This window comes from Protopterus annectens, chromosome 4.part0 (genome assembly GCF_019279795.1).
Source record: "Protopterus annectens isolate FY-2018-M chromosome 4.part0, PAN1.0, whole genome shotgun sequence".
In the NCBI taxonomy this organism is placed as follows: Eukaryota; Metazoa; Chordata; order Ceratodontiformes; family Protopteridae; genus Protopterus; species Protopterus annectens.
The window spans coordinates 1,616,833,175-1,616,849,364 of NC_056733.1; the positions used below are offsets into that span (position 1 = coordinate 1,616,833,175).

A 16,190-nucleotide genomic window follows, 5' to 3' on the forward strand; every position below is an offset into this window, starting at 1 on the left:
GGGAGTCAGGAACCCTATAATATCTGTCTGGCTTACAAGGAGCCGGAGGCAGGAAATCAGGGGCCATAGTGGATTCTGAAAACACATCAACAATGTGTAGTACAGGAGGTATAACCAAAGGCCTATGCTGAGAAAGAAGAAGGAAATTCCTAAGCCTCTTTTTGGATTCAGAGAAATCTTGACTTTCCAAGTGGAAATGCTCCCTTAAGGTACGTAAAGTTTCCGCAAAAGAAAAATCCTCAGGGGGAGAAGCAGAAGGAATGGAATCCTCTGCATCAGAGTCCTTATAAGTAGGTATGGACAAATCCTGTTCATTAGAAGAGTCAGAAGAAACAGAGTCCTGTTCAGAAGATTCATAGTCAAGTTCAACCCTAGGCCTCTTAGAAGGGGAGGTTGACTACCCCTGATTAGAGTAATTAAATCTTCCGCCATTTTGATCATTTGTTTTTTAGGCAAAGGGACCTGAACATGTGGCCTGGGCATCGGTTTTTTAGACATAGATCAAGACTTTGGCCTTAAAATTGAAGGTGGTGTTGGTTTAATATATAAATCTGTAGGCCTGAATACACAATCAGAAGCCGGTGCCTGCACATCGGCTCTGAACCCATCCAAGGTAGAGACATCCGCGGATTCCATAGGTGAAATATCTCGCGGCATACTGGACTCTGAATTTGTCTCATTATTGGCCTGCGAATCAGAAGTAGCAGGTATCGGGCTGCGAAAGCACCTCACGGAGTACCGGCGAACTGGCGACTGGCTTAGGAAAAGTGTCGTCTGCAGTTCTGGACCTCAAAGGCCTGTCTCTGTCTTTTTCTTTGTGTTTTTTTCGGTATTCCCATAGTTGGATGGCTAACCGACGACATTTCTGGATAATTAAACCGAGAACCGAAATATTTAGAAGCAAAAATGTGCCGACGACGGATAGTGCGCTGATTAAATAAAGCACAAAATTGACAGCAAGGTACGTCGTGGTCAGGGCTTAGGCAAGGAATACAGTACAAATGGAAATCCTTATGAGGTATTTGCTTCCCAAAAGTAATGCAATTATTAACTTTTATTGACATCAGTAAGGAGCAAGAAAACGTTTCCCCAATGGGGTACGTAGCTTTTAGTTGAAGACTTCGGTTCTGAAACTTGAAAACGAAAATTTCAGGAGTTGGCCGACCGGCACTTGCAAACTGCTTCTGCTTTGGGCAATACGCGGCAAGAAAGACGGATGTAATGGCGTCGGCTGCATGTTTTATACCCCTGACAACCTGACGTCATGGAAGAAGGGACAGCAACCGACGCAGGACCCAAGACTTTGTTAATCAGGCCGATTGAAGGCAACCTGCCAGCAGATTACCCGAATGTAATGACTGCAACAGTGAAACACGAACATCTATACACATGACATTTAACATTCTAAACCACACCACAGCGAAGAATGGCACAATAATACTACACATCCATATCCATCGAGGACAATATCAGAGTACAAGAAAGACCATCCATTTCACAATGGCACAATGTTACAAACTTCACTTCAGATTAAATATCTTCTTCTTTCAGCTGTTCCCATTTGGGGTCCCCACAGCAGATCATTTGTTTCCATTTCTTCCTGTCCTCTGCATATTGGTCAGTCACACCAACCACCTGCATGCCCCCTCTCACCATATCCATACACATTATCTTAGGCCTTCCTCCTTTCCTCTTACCTGACAGCTTCATCCTTAGCATCCTTTTCCTAATATACCCAGCATCCCTCCTCAGAACATGTCCAAACCAACGCAATCTCGCCTCTCTGGCTTTGTCTCCCAATCGTCCAACCTAGGCTGACCCTCTACTATACTTATTCCTAATCCTGTCTACCCTCGTCACACCCTGTGCAAATCTTAACATCTTTAACTCCACATCCAGCTCTGAATCCTGCCTTTTTGTCAATGCCACTGTCTCCAAATCATACATAACATAGCTGGTCTGACTACCCACTTGTAGACTTCAGATTAAATATCTAATAGTGTTAAATACCAGGTACAACAGTAATACAGTACTATTCTGCCCGTAATCTGCCGAGTTGGGAGTTCTAGGAGAGACGATGCCTATGCTACTTCTTACTAAAGAGGTACTTTCCTGTCAGATCCATCCATTGGTTATGATCAGCAGGCTCTATTTACTTCAACATCCTTGTTATCCATTTCCTGGACCATACACATAACCACCAAAGGAGCTGCAAGATAATTCATCAGGCACTGGTACCTCCCCCCTCCAGTACAATTACACTGCTAACTATCATCACGGTTGGACCCCACATCATGCCCTGCCACCTTCTTCTCGCAAAGGACCCAGTAAGAGATAGTCCAAGAAAATACATTATCATGTATCAGCAATTAATTACATGCACCTCCAGCATTCATCTGGTGCCTTAGTGTTGCAAAAGGAAATAAGTTAATATCAGACAAGCATCCTAACAGCCAGAATATGTATAGTGGCACAGGCTGCATAACAGACACTACCAATCAGTACCAACTGGAGTTCAACAAAGAGACTTCTAACAGCTCCTCTTACATGACCCTTAAAAGGATGGTGGAAATGATATTAAAGCATCTCTAAGATACCTATACACAGCAGAAGTACGGACTGACCGTGGGACCCTCTTCCAGTATGCCCAGACAAAGACTAATTACTGGGGAGAAAAAGTAAATTTTTGACCCAATGGTCGGCATATTCTTGTTCATACAAATTTTACATTAAAAACTTGCTGGAAATAATTTTGTCTTGAGCACCTAATGAGTAACAATCAGTTCTCTGTTTTTCACCAGCTACTTCTAGCCAACTGCTACAATGCCCCACTTACCCAAGGGTTCTGTGATACAGGAAAAACATCTTAAAGAATTGAATTAAATCCCTCCCAACAGGCAAAAGCAGGATGACCCAGAATTTTTTAACCACCCCAATAGAATGAGACAGGATTCTAACATGCATCACTTTTGCAGAGGCCAACCAAGAAAAGCAATAAGAAAACAGACTACCCTCTCCTTCCCATAGTCAAGGGCTTTTCTCCGAACTTCCTGTCTGTCCCCAGACCACATAAATCTGACATTTTTCATCCTGTAATATATGTAAGGTCAAGCTGCAATAAAAATATTCCTAAATGGGTAGCCATGAGGTACATTTTAAGCAGGAGAATTATAATCCTCCTCTCTTCTACTTCTCAACACCCAATCCGTAGAAAGCCTAGTTTGCAAAAGATGTGCAGAACAATTTTAGTAACCATGTAGACCAACCACTTACATGGGTAGCACTTTGAAATACCACAGTAGTCTGCATGAGATATGTCATAATCATTATTAAACAATGTTTTCATTAAAAATTAAGTTTTGGTCTGAAGGGAGCAAAACTTAATTTTTAATTAAAAATTAAGTTTTGGTCTGAAGGGAGCAATCTCAATTTCTACTGAGATGAATGCAGTCAATTACCTCAGATTCAACTGTCTTAAAAGCAGGTTGAAACCCATAAAACCATATGAAGCACTGCCCTAGAACAATCAAAAATGTGAGCTAGTTAGTAATTCAGAGGAGGGGTGAAGAGGCCACCATGAGCACTGTAGATCTACTAACACCAATACAAAGCTCTGAAAAAAAAAAAATTAAAAATACTGAACTACCCTGCATAACATAACGTACAGTTTGCAATGATTCAAAAAAGGTTGACAATATATCATCTCCATATTGGACTATGGAAAAGACCCTTTCCCACTGCTGAGGGCAGATCCTTATCTACTGTCACCTATCTCAAGAGCCTAGGACTCCAGTGCCAAATGAAGAAACCCTTGTCTTGTGCCACTACAAAGTAGAACTGGATAAGAGGTAAAGGGCTCATTTATAGGGCATGAAGGAGCACATAGGTTCTTCAACAGATCTTTAAACTCCTCAGGAAAATCAATATGCTGAAGGTGAAAAGTTAGGGGCAACTCAATTTATCAAATTCCTTCTCCAGATCACAAGTACAGGCCACTAAGGGAATCATGGAACTGCTGTAGGAGGAAGAACACTTTTGAATATCATGTCTGCCCTGGCTACCCTGTAAACAACTGCCTGGTCACAGGCATCCAGGAGAGGTAGGGCCCGCATATAAATATTGTACTCAACACTCAAGACTTGTCAGACAGCTGAATCTGTAGTTGCTACATATAAGGATCTTTTCCAAACTTGAGCATCATGGCAATAGTGGTCTACTTCCTGACCCAACTTACAAGCAGTTATAAACTGTACGGCAAAGGACATCCAGCACAGGTAATGTTCCTATCTTTAATTAAACAAATGCCCTCAAGACTTGGCCAACTGAAATGAAATGTCTCAATGTCTTCTTCTTCTGTGTCTCAGACAACATAGGGACAGTAAACCTTTTTGCATTGGAGGCAGCTAACTTCCTCAGGTCCATCCCACCTATTAAAAATAGTCTTTACATGCTATGCAAAAGTTTACAGGATTCCCTTTGTGAGGTGTTCTGTCTACCAAACACTGGGGACTTCACAAAGACAATGCACTGTATCCTTGACGTCATGCTTACTTTTCTAAGTAACATTTTTAAACTTTGAAGGCAATCAGAATAAATTCTGTTTCAGGTGTTCCAAAGATGCAGCTTGTATAATATTCTAGAAGCTACTGCACTCTACAAAACTTTCCACAGTTTGTTCACATTCTGCTCCTTAGATTGGGCCAGCAAAAGAAGATGGGATAACAGCACAAAAAAGTCATCATTCCAACTACACCATGAGCTCTGCTTCCAAGATAATATGCTACAATGCAAGTGTTCTTTTAAGTTCCTCTCTATCCTTAACATGGATGGCCTAAAAAAATTTCGCTCTCTTTGCCCCTGCTGCTTCTTCGTCATCAGCCTCTTCTCCAGTCACTTCAGCAAGGGACATGCCCTCCAAATAGCCATGCCTCTTCCCTCAAGTACAAGTAGTGGTTTCAATGATCTCCGCCAAGAAAATCTCACTACTCAGCATACCCTCAAGTGAAAGCAATCGCCTATAACTCCTTGAAGAGGACAGTGGACTTCATTCCTCCCCCTTCCTGCCTGGCTCCTCCAGTACTGGGGCTGCTAACTGAATCCTATTAATCTGGGTTGCAAAATCAGGGTTCTATCCCCCTGGGCCACTGAACCAGGCTGGATGGCAAAAGTTTCTTGAAATGTCTCTGTATGCAGTGCAATAACTCAAGCAGTTTTGTGTATAATAAATGTACCTTTGACACATTGTAAATATACTTAAACTTATGGTAAGAAAATAGAAGAAAGCTCAGCATGGCCTAATAAGGGGAAAGAACAGTTTTAAGTCTGCAAGGTTTTCAATACACTCTAACACACACATGCCATCTGTTCTTGACAAGGAGCCATGTGGCACAGAAAAGCAAAAGTATCAAACCATACCAGCCTCTAATATCCACCATGGCTATGCCCTTGACAAACCATATCACAGACCCCATTACAATGAAAGGCTTACAAAAAAGCAGAGGTAAGGGAGGCTGGCAAATTATAAAGTAGCAGGAGCTGACAACATGCCTTGTAAAACAGCTGAGGCAAAACCAGCTCTAGTCTAGAAGTATATATATAGTGATAATGCCTAGAGAAGAAAGTATGCACAACTCTCCAAGTAGCTGCCTCCATATCCCCTAGTGGAATGAGGCCCCCAATCCCAGCTGGAACCCTTTGCATGATGGGAATAACAAATGCATGCAAAAAGCCAATCCACACCTAAATAGTTTGTTTTACTTAAAGCAAAAGAAACAAGTAACTGCTGAGACTGCCTAAAATCTTTTTAGTCCTGCTCATATAAACGCATTTTTCTGTGTGTACTAAAATGTGCAAAAATCTTTTCCCCTTTATTTTGAGGGATCTGCAAAAATAGTAGCAAAATGAATAGTTTGGTTTAAAGCCACAAAACCACCATCATAGTGAGCTGAAATTGCTGCAGCATGAATCTTTATGGAAGAGAAAAGACAAACCTTTGTCCAGTAATTCAGTAAGATATTGAGAGCCACACCTCAAATTAGGCTCTGAAATCTCAAAAAAAATCTCTTCCATTTTTCTCGCATTCTCTCTCCTAGTAGGCCTTCTCTAGCTTCCATAAATTTAAATTTAAAACTTGTTGAGGAAGCTGAGACCTACCATGCAGAAACACAGAATATGCCAAGTGAGATGATGAAGAGATGCTTGCTTGACATTGACCATGATGACTGAGATGACAGAGATAGATGAGGAGGAATCAGAAAGGCCACACAATTTCTGAAATACATGAAGATCCAGTTTCCACTGGGGATCCAGATCATGATTTGTCTGCTTAATACATCTGCTAGAGTGTTGTGTGCCCTGGCAACCTTGAAGAGTCTGAAGAGTTGCTTGATGTACCACATGACAGTTGTTGTTGTCTCAAATCAACACCTGCCCCCTGGAAAAGAAGTAACTCTTGCCAGCCATCAATGCAAACTGGACTGCTAACATCTCCTTCATGTTGATATGTATGCTGTGTAGTCTGGCTTCACTTTGTCTTGTATCCACTTTCCATTTAGATGAATGACAGTGTCCAAATCTTGGCAGTGCTGAGTCCATACATTTTTGATACCATTGCAGCTTCCTCTCATGCAGTTTTTTGGGGGAAGGAAAGCAGAGAAAGATAGATGCCATGAACCCTAATGCTTGAAGGACTGTCCTTGCAGTCAGCACGGACTGAGATGAGATAGTTGGATGGAAGTAAAGTGACAGACTCTCTTGTTTGTTTTGGTTAAAGGCCATCCATCTGGGCTGTATCAGTCTCACACACAGAGAGCACATGTCTTGAGAGGGAGGGTGAGAGACTATTTCGCTAATGCAGAGAACTGATAATGAAAATCTCCCAGTTCAAACAGATACTTACTTCTGCAACTTAGCCTTATGTGGCACATGAAAGGTAAGCTTTGAGATCCAAAGTTACCATCCAGTGATCCTTGCCCAGCAGTAACAGTTAACAGTTAACGTCCAACATCTCAACATTGGAATGTCCAGATAAGTGTTGAGGATAGATAAACCCCTTTCTGACACAGGGACTGGCTGAATAGCCCCTATCTGGAGTAACTGAGAAACTTTTTGCTGAGCTTCCTTTTTTGTGGGAGAGGAGGATCTGGCATGCCTTTGAAAGGGGCATTGTTGTGGAAAAAAAATCTGTCTGATGAATGATGATATCCACCCATCCATCTGTCTTGAGTGATTAAATCTTTTCTTTCTTTGAAAAGAGACAATCTTCTTCCCAAGGGAGCTGCCAGAGAGTCCACTGTGAGCGAAAAAAGGCAGGTCATTGGTTCTGCTTAGGACCTACCTGCCCCCCCCCTCCCTCTGATCCTGTCTGAGAAGGCAGTCTGTCTGAGGGCCTAAACGGAACCATAAGCAGGATATGTCCTCCATTTTCTTTAAAACTGCTTCCACAGGCGGTCCAAACAACACACACATCAGTAAGGAAAGGGAGCAATCAAAAGTGGTAACATGCTCAGCTAAATTTCTGATCCCTCCCTCAACCAGGGCCTGCAGCATCAAAACCACATTGCAAAAGAATGCTTACCCACTTGTTTCACACACATGAACTAATCCAGCAACTCTACACTCTATACCTTCCGGGCCAAAGCATCCACCTTAGATTTCAAAGATAAAAAGGATATTTTTTTTGATTTTTAGCAACTGACAATTTGGGTCCGCCTGGGACTCTTAAAACAAATACTTATGAGCTTGGCACACTATAATACCTATCAGGCTTATACCAGGAGCAGGAGGGAAGGAGGAAGCAAGTTCAGAAGAAAAAACAAAAACATCCTCCTCCACCACATTCAAAGGAGGAGGAATAATGCTGGACTCACAGAAGAAGGATCAGCAGGATATAAATGATTACAATACTTCTGACAACAAAAATAAAGAGCAACTGCAGTCATTTTGTGAAGTGTACATTGCAGGTGCATTCTGCTTCCCTAGAACGTATTACAGAATAACTTGCAATAGCCAAATGACAAATAAACTCACTGGTAAGGACTAGTTCCCTTAACACCTTATCAGCTATTTGTGCCAGTAATTTGCCAGTCAACCGCCCTGGGTGGAGGTGGAAGATGAAGTGGGTAACCTAGCTATCTTTGCGCTCTCACTGAAGGCTCTATAACTGCCTCTCCTGCCCTCTCAATGCTTTAGCACATCTACAGCCAATAACACATTCCCTGACCAATACTGCCATCCTATCTTTTGTTATTGGCATAAAAAAAAAAGAACAGGAACACTTGCATACCCTACAACTCAGATTTTAAATTTCTACAGTTTTTCTCTTGAAGACAGACAAGGTCCACAGCTGGATGTCTATGGTGCTGAATGCTTCATTAGGTTATTCAAACTACTGATCTAAGTGACAATTTCAGCCCCATTTGTCATATCAGAAGACATGTATGTGCATTCTTCCCATGCAAAATGGCTTTTTTTTTTTTTTTTTTTTTTTTTAACAATAATCAAATGCTTCCACTACCAGGCCACAGTGACAGCCAATTTCCCAGATACTGCATCCAACCACCTGGTAGCAAAGGGCACTCCAGTATAGTTAATTCCTCTTACTTTAACCTCTGAGCTACCAAACATAGAACTGCAAATGTACCTCAAACAAACCAAAATATTTCTCCCAAACAGATTAAATCCACAGAAATATAACATATTGTTAGTAGTCTAACATTATAGGTCCAGATAAGTCTGAAGTAAAATTATATAAGAGGATTACTGCAATGGGTAACTTGATTGATCCTCTTAGACACTGAATGAGAAAAAAGCTCAGTCAGGAAATGAAAAAAAACACCAAAGAGTGCACTATTTCTCAATCAGCTGTCCATTACACAACATTTAAAAATTCAGATACTATTGCAGTTTCACACCATGTTTTACACAGAAAGGTGAAGAGTGAAACAGGTAAGTGGAATATGGACAGAAGATAACAAAAAGGCTAGGAAAGGAGGGGAAACCTTAAGTTTTGCCAAAAACATCTAAGGCAAGATCCCAGCCACAGAAGCATGAAAAGAATCAGAGAGGACACATCAAAAGAGTACACTTTTACTATGACAATCATTTTAATGTCTAAAGCATTTAAGCAAATGGTTGTGCTTGTCCACCAAGTGAAACCTTTTATGAACAATTCATGAGGCAGCACAAGTGAGGGCACAAACTTATACCACTGATTATCCCTAACAGCTTTCCTTTCTAGAGGGAAGGGAGTGGATTACAACCAATTAAAATCAACAGGTCAGAGATAGACCATCAGAAATTTATTGCCATTTGTTCCCCTTCTTACATTTCAAAAACACCATATTTCCATGTATTCTGCCCTTTACTTTACTTGTCAATAACAAATATATGAAAAGTCTCAAAGTCTGGAAAAAAAAAAGAAGAGCAAGCTAGATTCAACAGGATACATCAGGCAAAGGTGGTCTCTCCAACAAAAAGAGGAGCTAACAAAGGCAAGAAGTGCACTGTCAGCTAAAATTAGGTGAATGTACGCAACTCCACTAACATCGGTTGTTTAAGGAGCTCCTCTGACACTCTCTTCACGAATCCACGTGAATTCCCTGTACTGCAATACTTGCTACTCTCCTCAGCTTCTGACAGGGAAAATGATTTTTCTAAATCAGTTCTGCTGCCGAAGTTCCAAGTCCTCAAACACAAGTACTATACTCCTCAGGCTCAACCATCAATTTGGAAAAGAAACAGTTTTAAACTCCAAGCCTTGTATGCAAGGGTTCGGGAAAAGTGATACTATAATGCAAATGTGTGAAAACAGGAATTTCTGTATATATACTAAGTAAAAGATGACTGTGTCTTAGAGTATCCTCTTTTCTTCCAGGTATGGTCATCTTTGAAATAGTATAAGGAGGGTATGTAGGGGGTGCACTTCCCCACAATGGAGGTACCCTCCTAGGGAAAAAAAAAACTTTAAAAGAAAGCAGTGACTGAAACATTTTCTGTTCTCCTGCAGCTTTTTTTCCCAGTAATTGCTGGACTCAGAATTATGGGTTTCGGAATTACAAGGAGCCATTTCAAAACATAGTGAAGTTATGACTACTCACTTCCAACAGGGAGCCATATCAAAATATACTGAAGCTATGACTACTCACCTTCTTTTTAATATGACAAGAGAGGCCAACATACCAATTTTCTTGCTTAAGATGGGACAAAAAAGACAAATCTTTAGCTGTCAGTCTTGCATAGAAATGGAAAAGTGGTTGCCCGTGTTCTCTTTAAAATCTTTTTCTTGTCCATGTACCTTTGGCAGAAATGGTTGCCTGTGTTGTCTTTAAAATCTTTTTCTTGTTCTTGTACCTTTGGTAGTGTACAATCAGTGATCTCAGCTTAGTATCTATGTCCATTAAGTGTAAGTGTAAAGCTCTGTGCCTTCTCAATTTTGTAAGTCTTTTAGAATCATTCAACATCACAGGCAGCCAGGCTTATAAAATTCATGCATCTTCCTTGATTCCACACCCTGTGGAACTCCTAAGATGCAGAAATTGCTGAAACTTAACTTTCTTTTCTTGGTCATCCAAATGCAAAGCAAGCACGCACTGTGTTAAAGTCAATCTGCACTTCTGTTTCTGTTAAGCACTGATCAACACTGACCACAGAAATGCTTAATTCAGGAACTGGGGTGTCTGTTTGCTGAAGAAGTGCTGAAGGTCTCAAAGCTGCTGAGTGGTAGACAGGTAAAGACAGGCAACTGCCTCTTTTAAGTTCCTGTACAGTAGTGATCAACATAAGTAATTTGCTTGTTACAAGATATTCAGTAACAGGGCCCTGGGGAGAAGGATGCACTTACTGTGATGTAAGCCTTCATTCTGTGGTTCCAATGACAATTGAATAAAAATGCCTGACTTTTTTGTCAACTTCCCAGGCTTAACTTTAGTTTTGCAGAAGGTTCACACACACACACACACACACACACACACACACACACACACACACACACACACACACACACACACACACACACACACACACACAAAACTGGAAGCTGTTATATTAGCGAAGTAATCACTCTATACTTGTATTAAACAGTTGCAAACAAAGTGGACTTTATTTAATACATGACATTAGCTTACAGAATGCCTTGAAGCTGAGCACGGTTTTAACATTTTACATAACCACTGGAAACTTGAACCAATATTATGACATTAACACTCTCCAGCCAACAGCAAATGTTCACAGAAATCACCACATAAACAGGAACCAATCTAAACATGTTATGTGTAAATTTCATTTTGGTTCCTTGGAAATATGACAAGGGTTGCCTGGTAGGCTAACATTTTTGTGTCACTTTTGACCAACCTATTACATAAAGTGTTCTTTTGTACAAGATCACAACACATAAAATGTACTAAATTACAGTACCTCTTAAAGTGTCCAAAAAACAGTGTGGCATAAATAAGACTGAGCTAAAGCTATGAGCATTACAACTGTCATATTTTTTCAGATAATTACTGTAACTTGACTGCCTATGATCATGTTTTAATTCTGCCACTGTAAATCAAAAAAACACAAGACATTTCTTGTCTCCTTATTGTAACTTACATGTCAAATGTACACAAAAGTAGTTAAATACTCCCATTTTGTGCCACCTATTAACAACCACCAAGTTCATCAGTCTTTTTCTTCAGAAACCAAATACATATGATGCTCACCCTGCAGCGAAGAGAACGTTTGATCAGTAGGTGCTTGTGGCGTGGATGGAGCTGAGAAGCACTAAGTGGCTGAAAATCTGGCTGCAACAAACGCTGATGGAGGGTTGTCACTGTAAAAGAAAAAATGGAATTACTCAGTACAGAAACAATTTTTTCTACAACATCTAAGCACTGAAACAGAATAAAATAAAACAAATATTTTACCATAACTCCTGAAAATAGTGGTTTTGTAAACTGCTGTAAAAATAGCACAGATGGATAAGGATCTACCCCTTAACATCAAATCTCCCAAGAGTGGACTCTTGTAACAACAAATTGTAACAGTAGTCTTCACACTACTGCTCATGGTTGCCACAACTTTCTTCTAATACTGTCTGCTGCTCTCGCAAGCAAGGATAACTGTAGTCTTGAGGTGGTGAGCCAGGAATATTAGTGATATAAGCTTGTCCATGTAAATGCAGAGTTGTTCCATTCCATCTTTACTTCTTCCATTAAAATACTTAAAAAGACCAAACTTCATCTCCCCATAAATAAATAAAAATAAAAATAAAATAAATAAATTAATAAATAAATAAATATGTTCAAACAATTTTCTGCACTGCTCACAGCAGGCAGGCCAAAAAGGATAACTAACGAACAGAATTCTGGATACCTGTACTGTTGCAAATGTCCCTGGCTTGAATGTGCTGTTTTGGTTAAGTAGCCTTACACCTGTGTGCTTTCCTTCTTTGTGGTAAATACTTGAAGCACTATAATAAAAGGAAAGCTCCAACAGTGCAACATCCACCACAAGGAATTGGGTGCTAGCCAGTTAAGACTAAAGGTGTTACACAACTGATCTCCCCGATTCGACTCGGTACCTGGAATGCATTTCCATCATGCAATGCTTGGTAAATGTATGCATGAACCTCACTGGGGAAGCTCTACATATTATATATATACACACACACACACACACATATGTATACACACACACTGTGTGTGTGTGTGTGTGTGTGTGTGTATATATATATATATATATATATATATATATACACACACACACACACATACACACACACACACACACATATACATACACAAACACACAAACGTGTGTGTGTGTGTGTATTGTATATCAAGACAGAGATATCCTACACAGAACTACACAGAAATATTCTTGAAACTTGAGCAGAACTGCCTACTATCATGCTCAAGATGTACTCCATTTGTCACAGCAAATGGCAATGCAACAATCCACTCAGATAAGGTTTGGTCTGTAAACAGGAATCCTTGCAGGAAAGACAAACTACTAGCCAGTCGTTCTGATTTCCTTTCTTCTTTAACACTATGTAGCACTTCACTCTAGATACTCCTTTACTATGCTTTTACATTAGGAGGACTGGGACTATTTATATAGTGGCAGTAGGTGTTTACCTGGTCTATCTGAGCTGGGAAGTAACGTTTTGCACTACTCTTATTTACTGTGACTGTACTTTAGCAGTTTCATAAGAAAAAAAAAAAATATATATATATACATATCTGCTGATGCTTTACGTAGTTAATTGCACTGTATTACATTGCATCTGTTAGTTGTAGGTACTTAGTATGGTCTTGTTACACTATTCTACATTAAGAAGGTATTTTTCTGCATCCTTGTGGCAGACGTGTGCTGATCTAACCTGTCCAAGTTGGGGATTGCTGGCGGATGGCTTACTGTGTGCGTTCCAGCTTAAAACTTGTTTCTCTTTGCTTGTACTTAAGCCTCACATTTGTGTGGTGCTGTTCTTCTCACAGCGGAGGCTAGTAGTGCCCTCTATAGATGCAAAAGCATAGAAGTTCAGTGTTTCCCTAAAAAGCTGTCAGTGAAATCCTTCCAAGCTTTTCTGCTGCTCTAGGAGTAACACAGCTGTACACTGAGCAGTGCTGCCTTATTGATCAGCCTTAAACTACACAAAGTATAGGTCCCTCTTGTAGTCTCTGTGCTGCCAGCACAGTTGTGTCAAATTAAACCACTCCCCTCCCTAATAAAATTTACAGTAAGAGCCTGCTATCATGGATCAGCAGTTTCCCATCATCTCTCCGGCAAGCCTAATAGACATAAGCATCCTGAGGCAACGTAGCAATTGTCTCATGTATACAGACAGCCACTTACTCCTAAAACAAATACTTTATGTGACAGATGTAGTTACACTATGAAATTGGAGGCAAAACTGAATGACAAACAGGTTGTCAGCCCATACACACTTCCCACATTAAAAAAGGACATGACGCACAAATAACCAAAAAATAAAACTAACGCACTAAACGATGAGGGAGGTCACCATGATTTAAACTACTCCTTTAATAAACCAAAGTAAAATCTAGTTAAAATATTGAGCATTTTGTCCCCAACAAACTGGGGACTTCATCAGAATACAAAAAAAGAAACACCTCCCATCTCTTAAATACATAAAATCATACTCATTAACCAATTTAAATAGCCAAACAAATAATTAAATATAGAAACCATTAGAGAATACAGGTACACAATAAAACTATGTAAAAATATATAAAAAACACATGTATTAAATATTATATCTATCTATATATATATATATATATATATATATATATATATATATATATATATATATATAGATATGTGTGTGTGTATGTGTGTGTAAAAATACATTCATTACTTCGATCCTGTGCTTTCAAAGAATTTCAAACAACTATACTGTCCAACTATTTTATTTAATTTAAGAATATACAAAAAATGTATCCAAAGAAATAAGATCAGCCCTTCAACCATTAGTGCCTACAACTTATTAACCCTTGTTCTCAATACTGGCACAATGGATATAGTGTCATTCAGTCCAGGAGGAAGTATTGTACCCACCCTCAATTGCCAAAAAAGTTCTTTATTGTTTAATGCGTTTTTCCAACCCCCCAGTGGGGGTCCATATGGATCTGATCAATAATCCCAAATGTGAATTTTGTAAAATTCCTACATATTATGGAATGTTGTACAATGCATTATTTCCTTCCTATTAGTAATAACGTATACATGCTCATAAATTCTCGTTTTTAATGCACATTCCATTTTGCTATAAAATAACTTGTACAGTTTTCACATTTGGCCGAGTAGACTATTCTACTTGCACTGCAATTACCTTTCAGAAAACAAATTTTCGTTTTCATGGAATTGTCTAAGTTAATTGTAGTTTCCTTGGTAATATATTTACATTGTCTACAGCCACCACAGTCTACTGTACCCTTATTGCCCTTAAAATTATTCAATTTAATCTCGAATTGTCTCTTAAAATTAGCCGCAGTTTTAGTAATAAACAATGGTTGAACTCCCACCATCTTATAAATCACAAGATTTGCTTTAAAAATATACCGTTTTTTTTTTCTAATCACTTCCTTGACCTCTTTTGACTATTGATTATACTGTATAAAGCAAGCTTTCTCGGAAACCCTCATGTTAAAATCTAACCCAACACCTAGGAGGGTCGTATACCTACCACCCCACTCTTTATAAAACTTCTTTAACAATATCTACAAAATGCTTAGGGTAGCCCGTAGCAAGAAACATATTTCCTAGTGTTAACAATTCATCCCTGACATAGTCATTGTGCAAAGTCATCCTGGTTATCAGAATTGCTTGATGCATAACCAAACTCCTTTTCTGTGCTAATGGATAACTACTAAAATAATTTAAGTAAGAATTACAATAAGTACTCTTACAATACATATTAGACGTAAAACCATACTAACAATGTGAGATAAGTGTATCCAAATAACTAATCTTTTCAGAACTGCACTTGTAAGTGAATTTAAAATATTTTGTAGTTTGTGGTCAGTGTAGAAAATCTAATGCAGAAAGCACCACAACAGGATAGAGCAAAGGAAATCCAAATTAAGGAGAAACTTGTGGAACAGGAAACAATTGGTCAGGTGCCATATCATGATATTTTGGAGCCTTCCACAGGAAACCAGTATAAACATTCACTTGAAGCTAGACAGCAAGAGAAGGAACAGGAAACTGTGGAAACTCTGACGCAGTCAATGCTGAAGAGTGATAGGCCAGTGAGTTCCCATATGACAGATCAACGGATGGCACAGGATGAAACTGAAGAGAAGGTGCCACAGGAGGATGCTACAGACCTTTCTACAGAATGCCCACAAGAAATAGAAAATGAGGGATGTGCAAAACTGAACTAAGAGAAGAGCTGCTTGATTTAATAGACATAGACAGATATATTAAGATCAACGAAAGAAATAGACTGCAGAAGGTCAACAAAACCCCAAAAGTTAGAAGTCTGATAAAACAAATGAACACAGTTATTAAGACTGTCCATAGAGATCCATGGGATATAACAGAAGTAAACAGGATATATTACTGTGCAGCTAAATTAATAACTGATAGAAGTTCTACCACAAGAACACAGGGTAGTGAGGGAAAGGAAGGGGAGAAATCGAATAACATCATGGAAGTATCGAATAGAGAAAACTATAAAGCAA

At 39.4% G+C, this 16,190-nt stretch overlaps 1 protein-coding gene across 2 annotated transcripts in view; it reads right to left on the reverse strand.

Moving 5' to 3' along the window:
* DCTN4 (dynactin subunit 4) overlaps positions 1-16,190 on the reverse strand; it is a 778,985-nt gene that overhangs the window by 277,811 nt on the left and 484,984 nt on the right. For both annotated transcript variants that reach the window (XM_044069397.1, XM_044069396.1), the window contains one exon: positions 11,703-11,812. In XM_044069397.1, the coding sequence (XP_043925332.1) occupies positions 11,703-11,812 (110 nt within the window). The remainder of the gene's footprint in view (positions 1-11,702; positions 11,813-16,190) is intronic.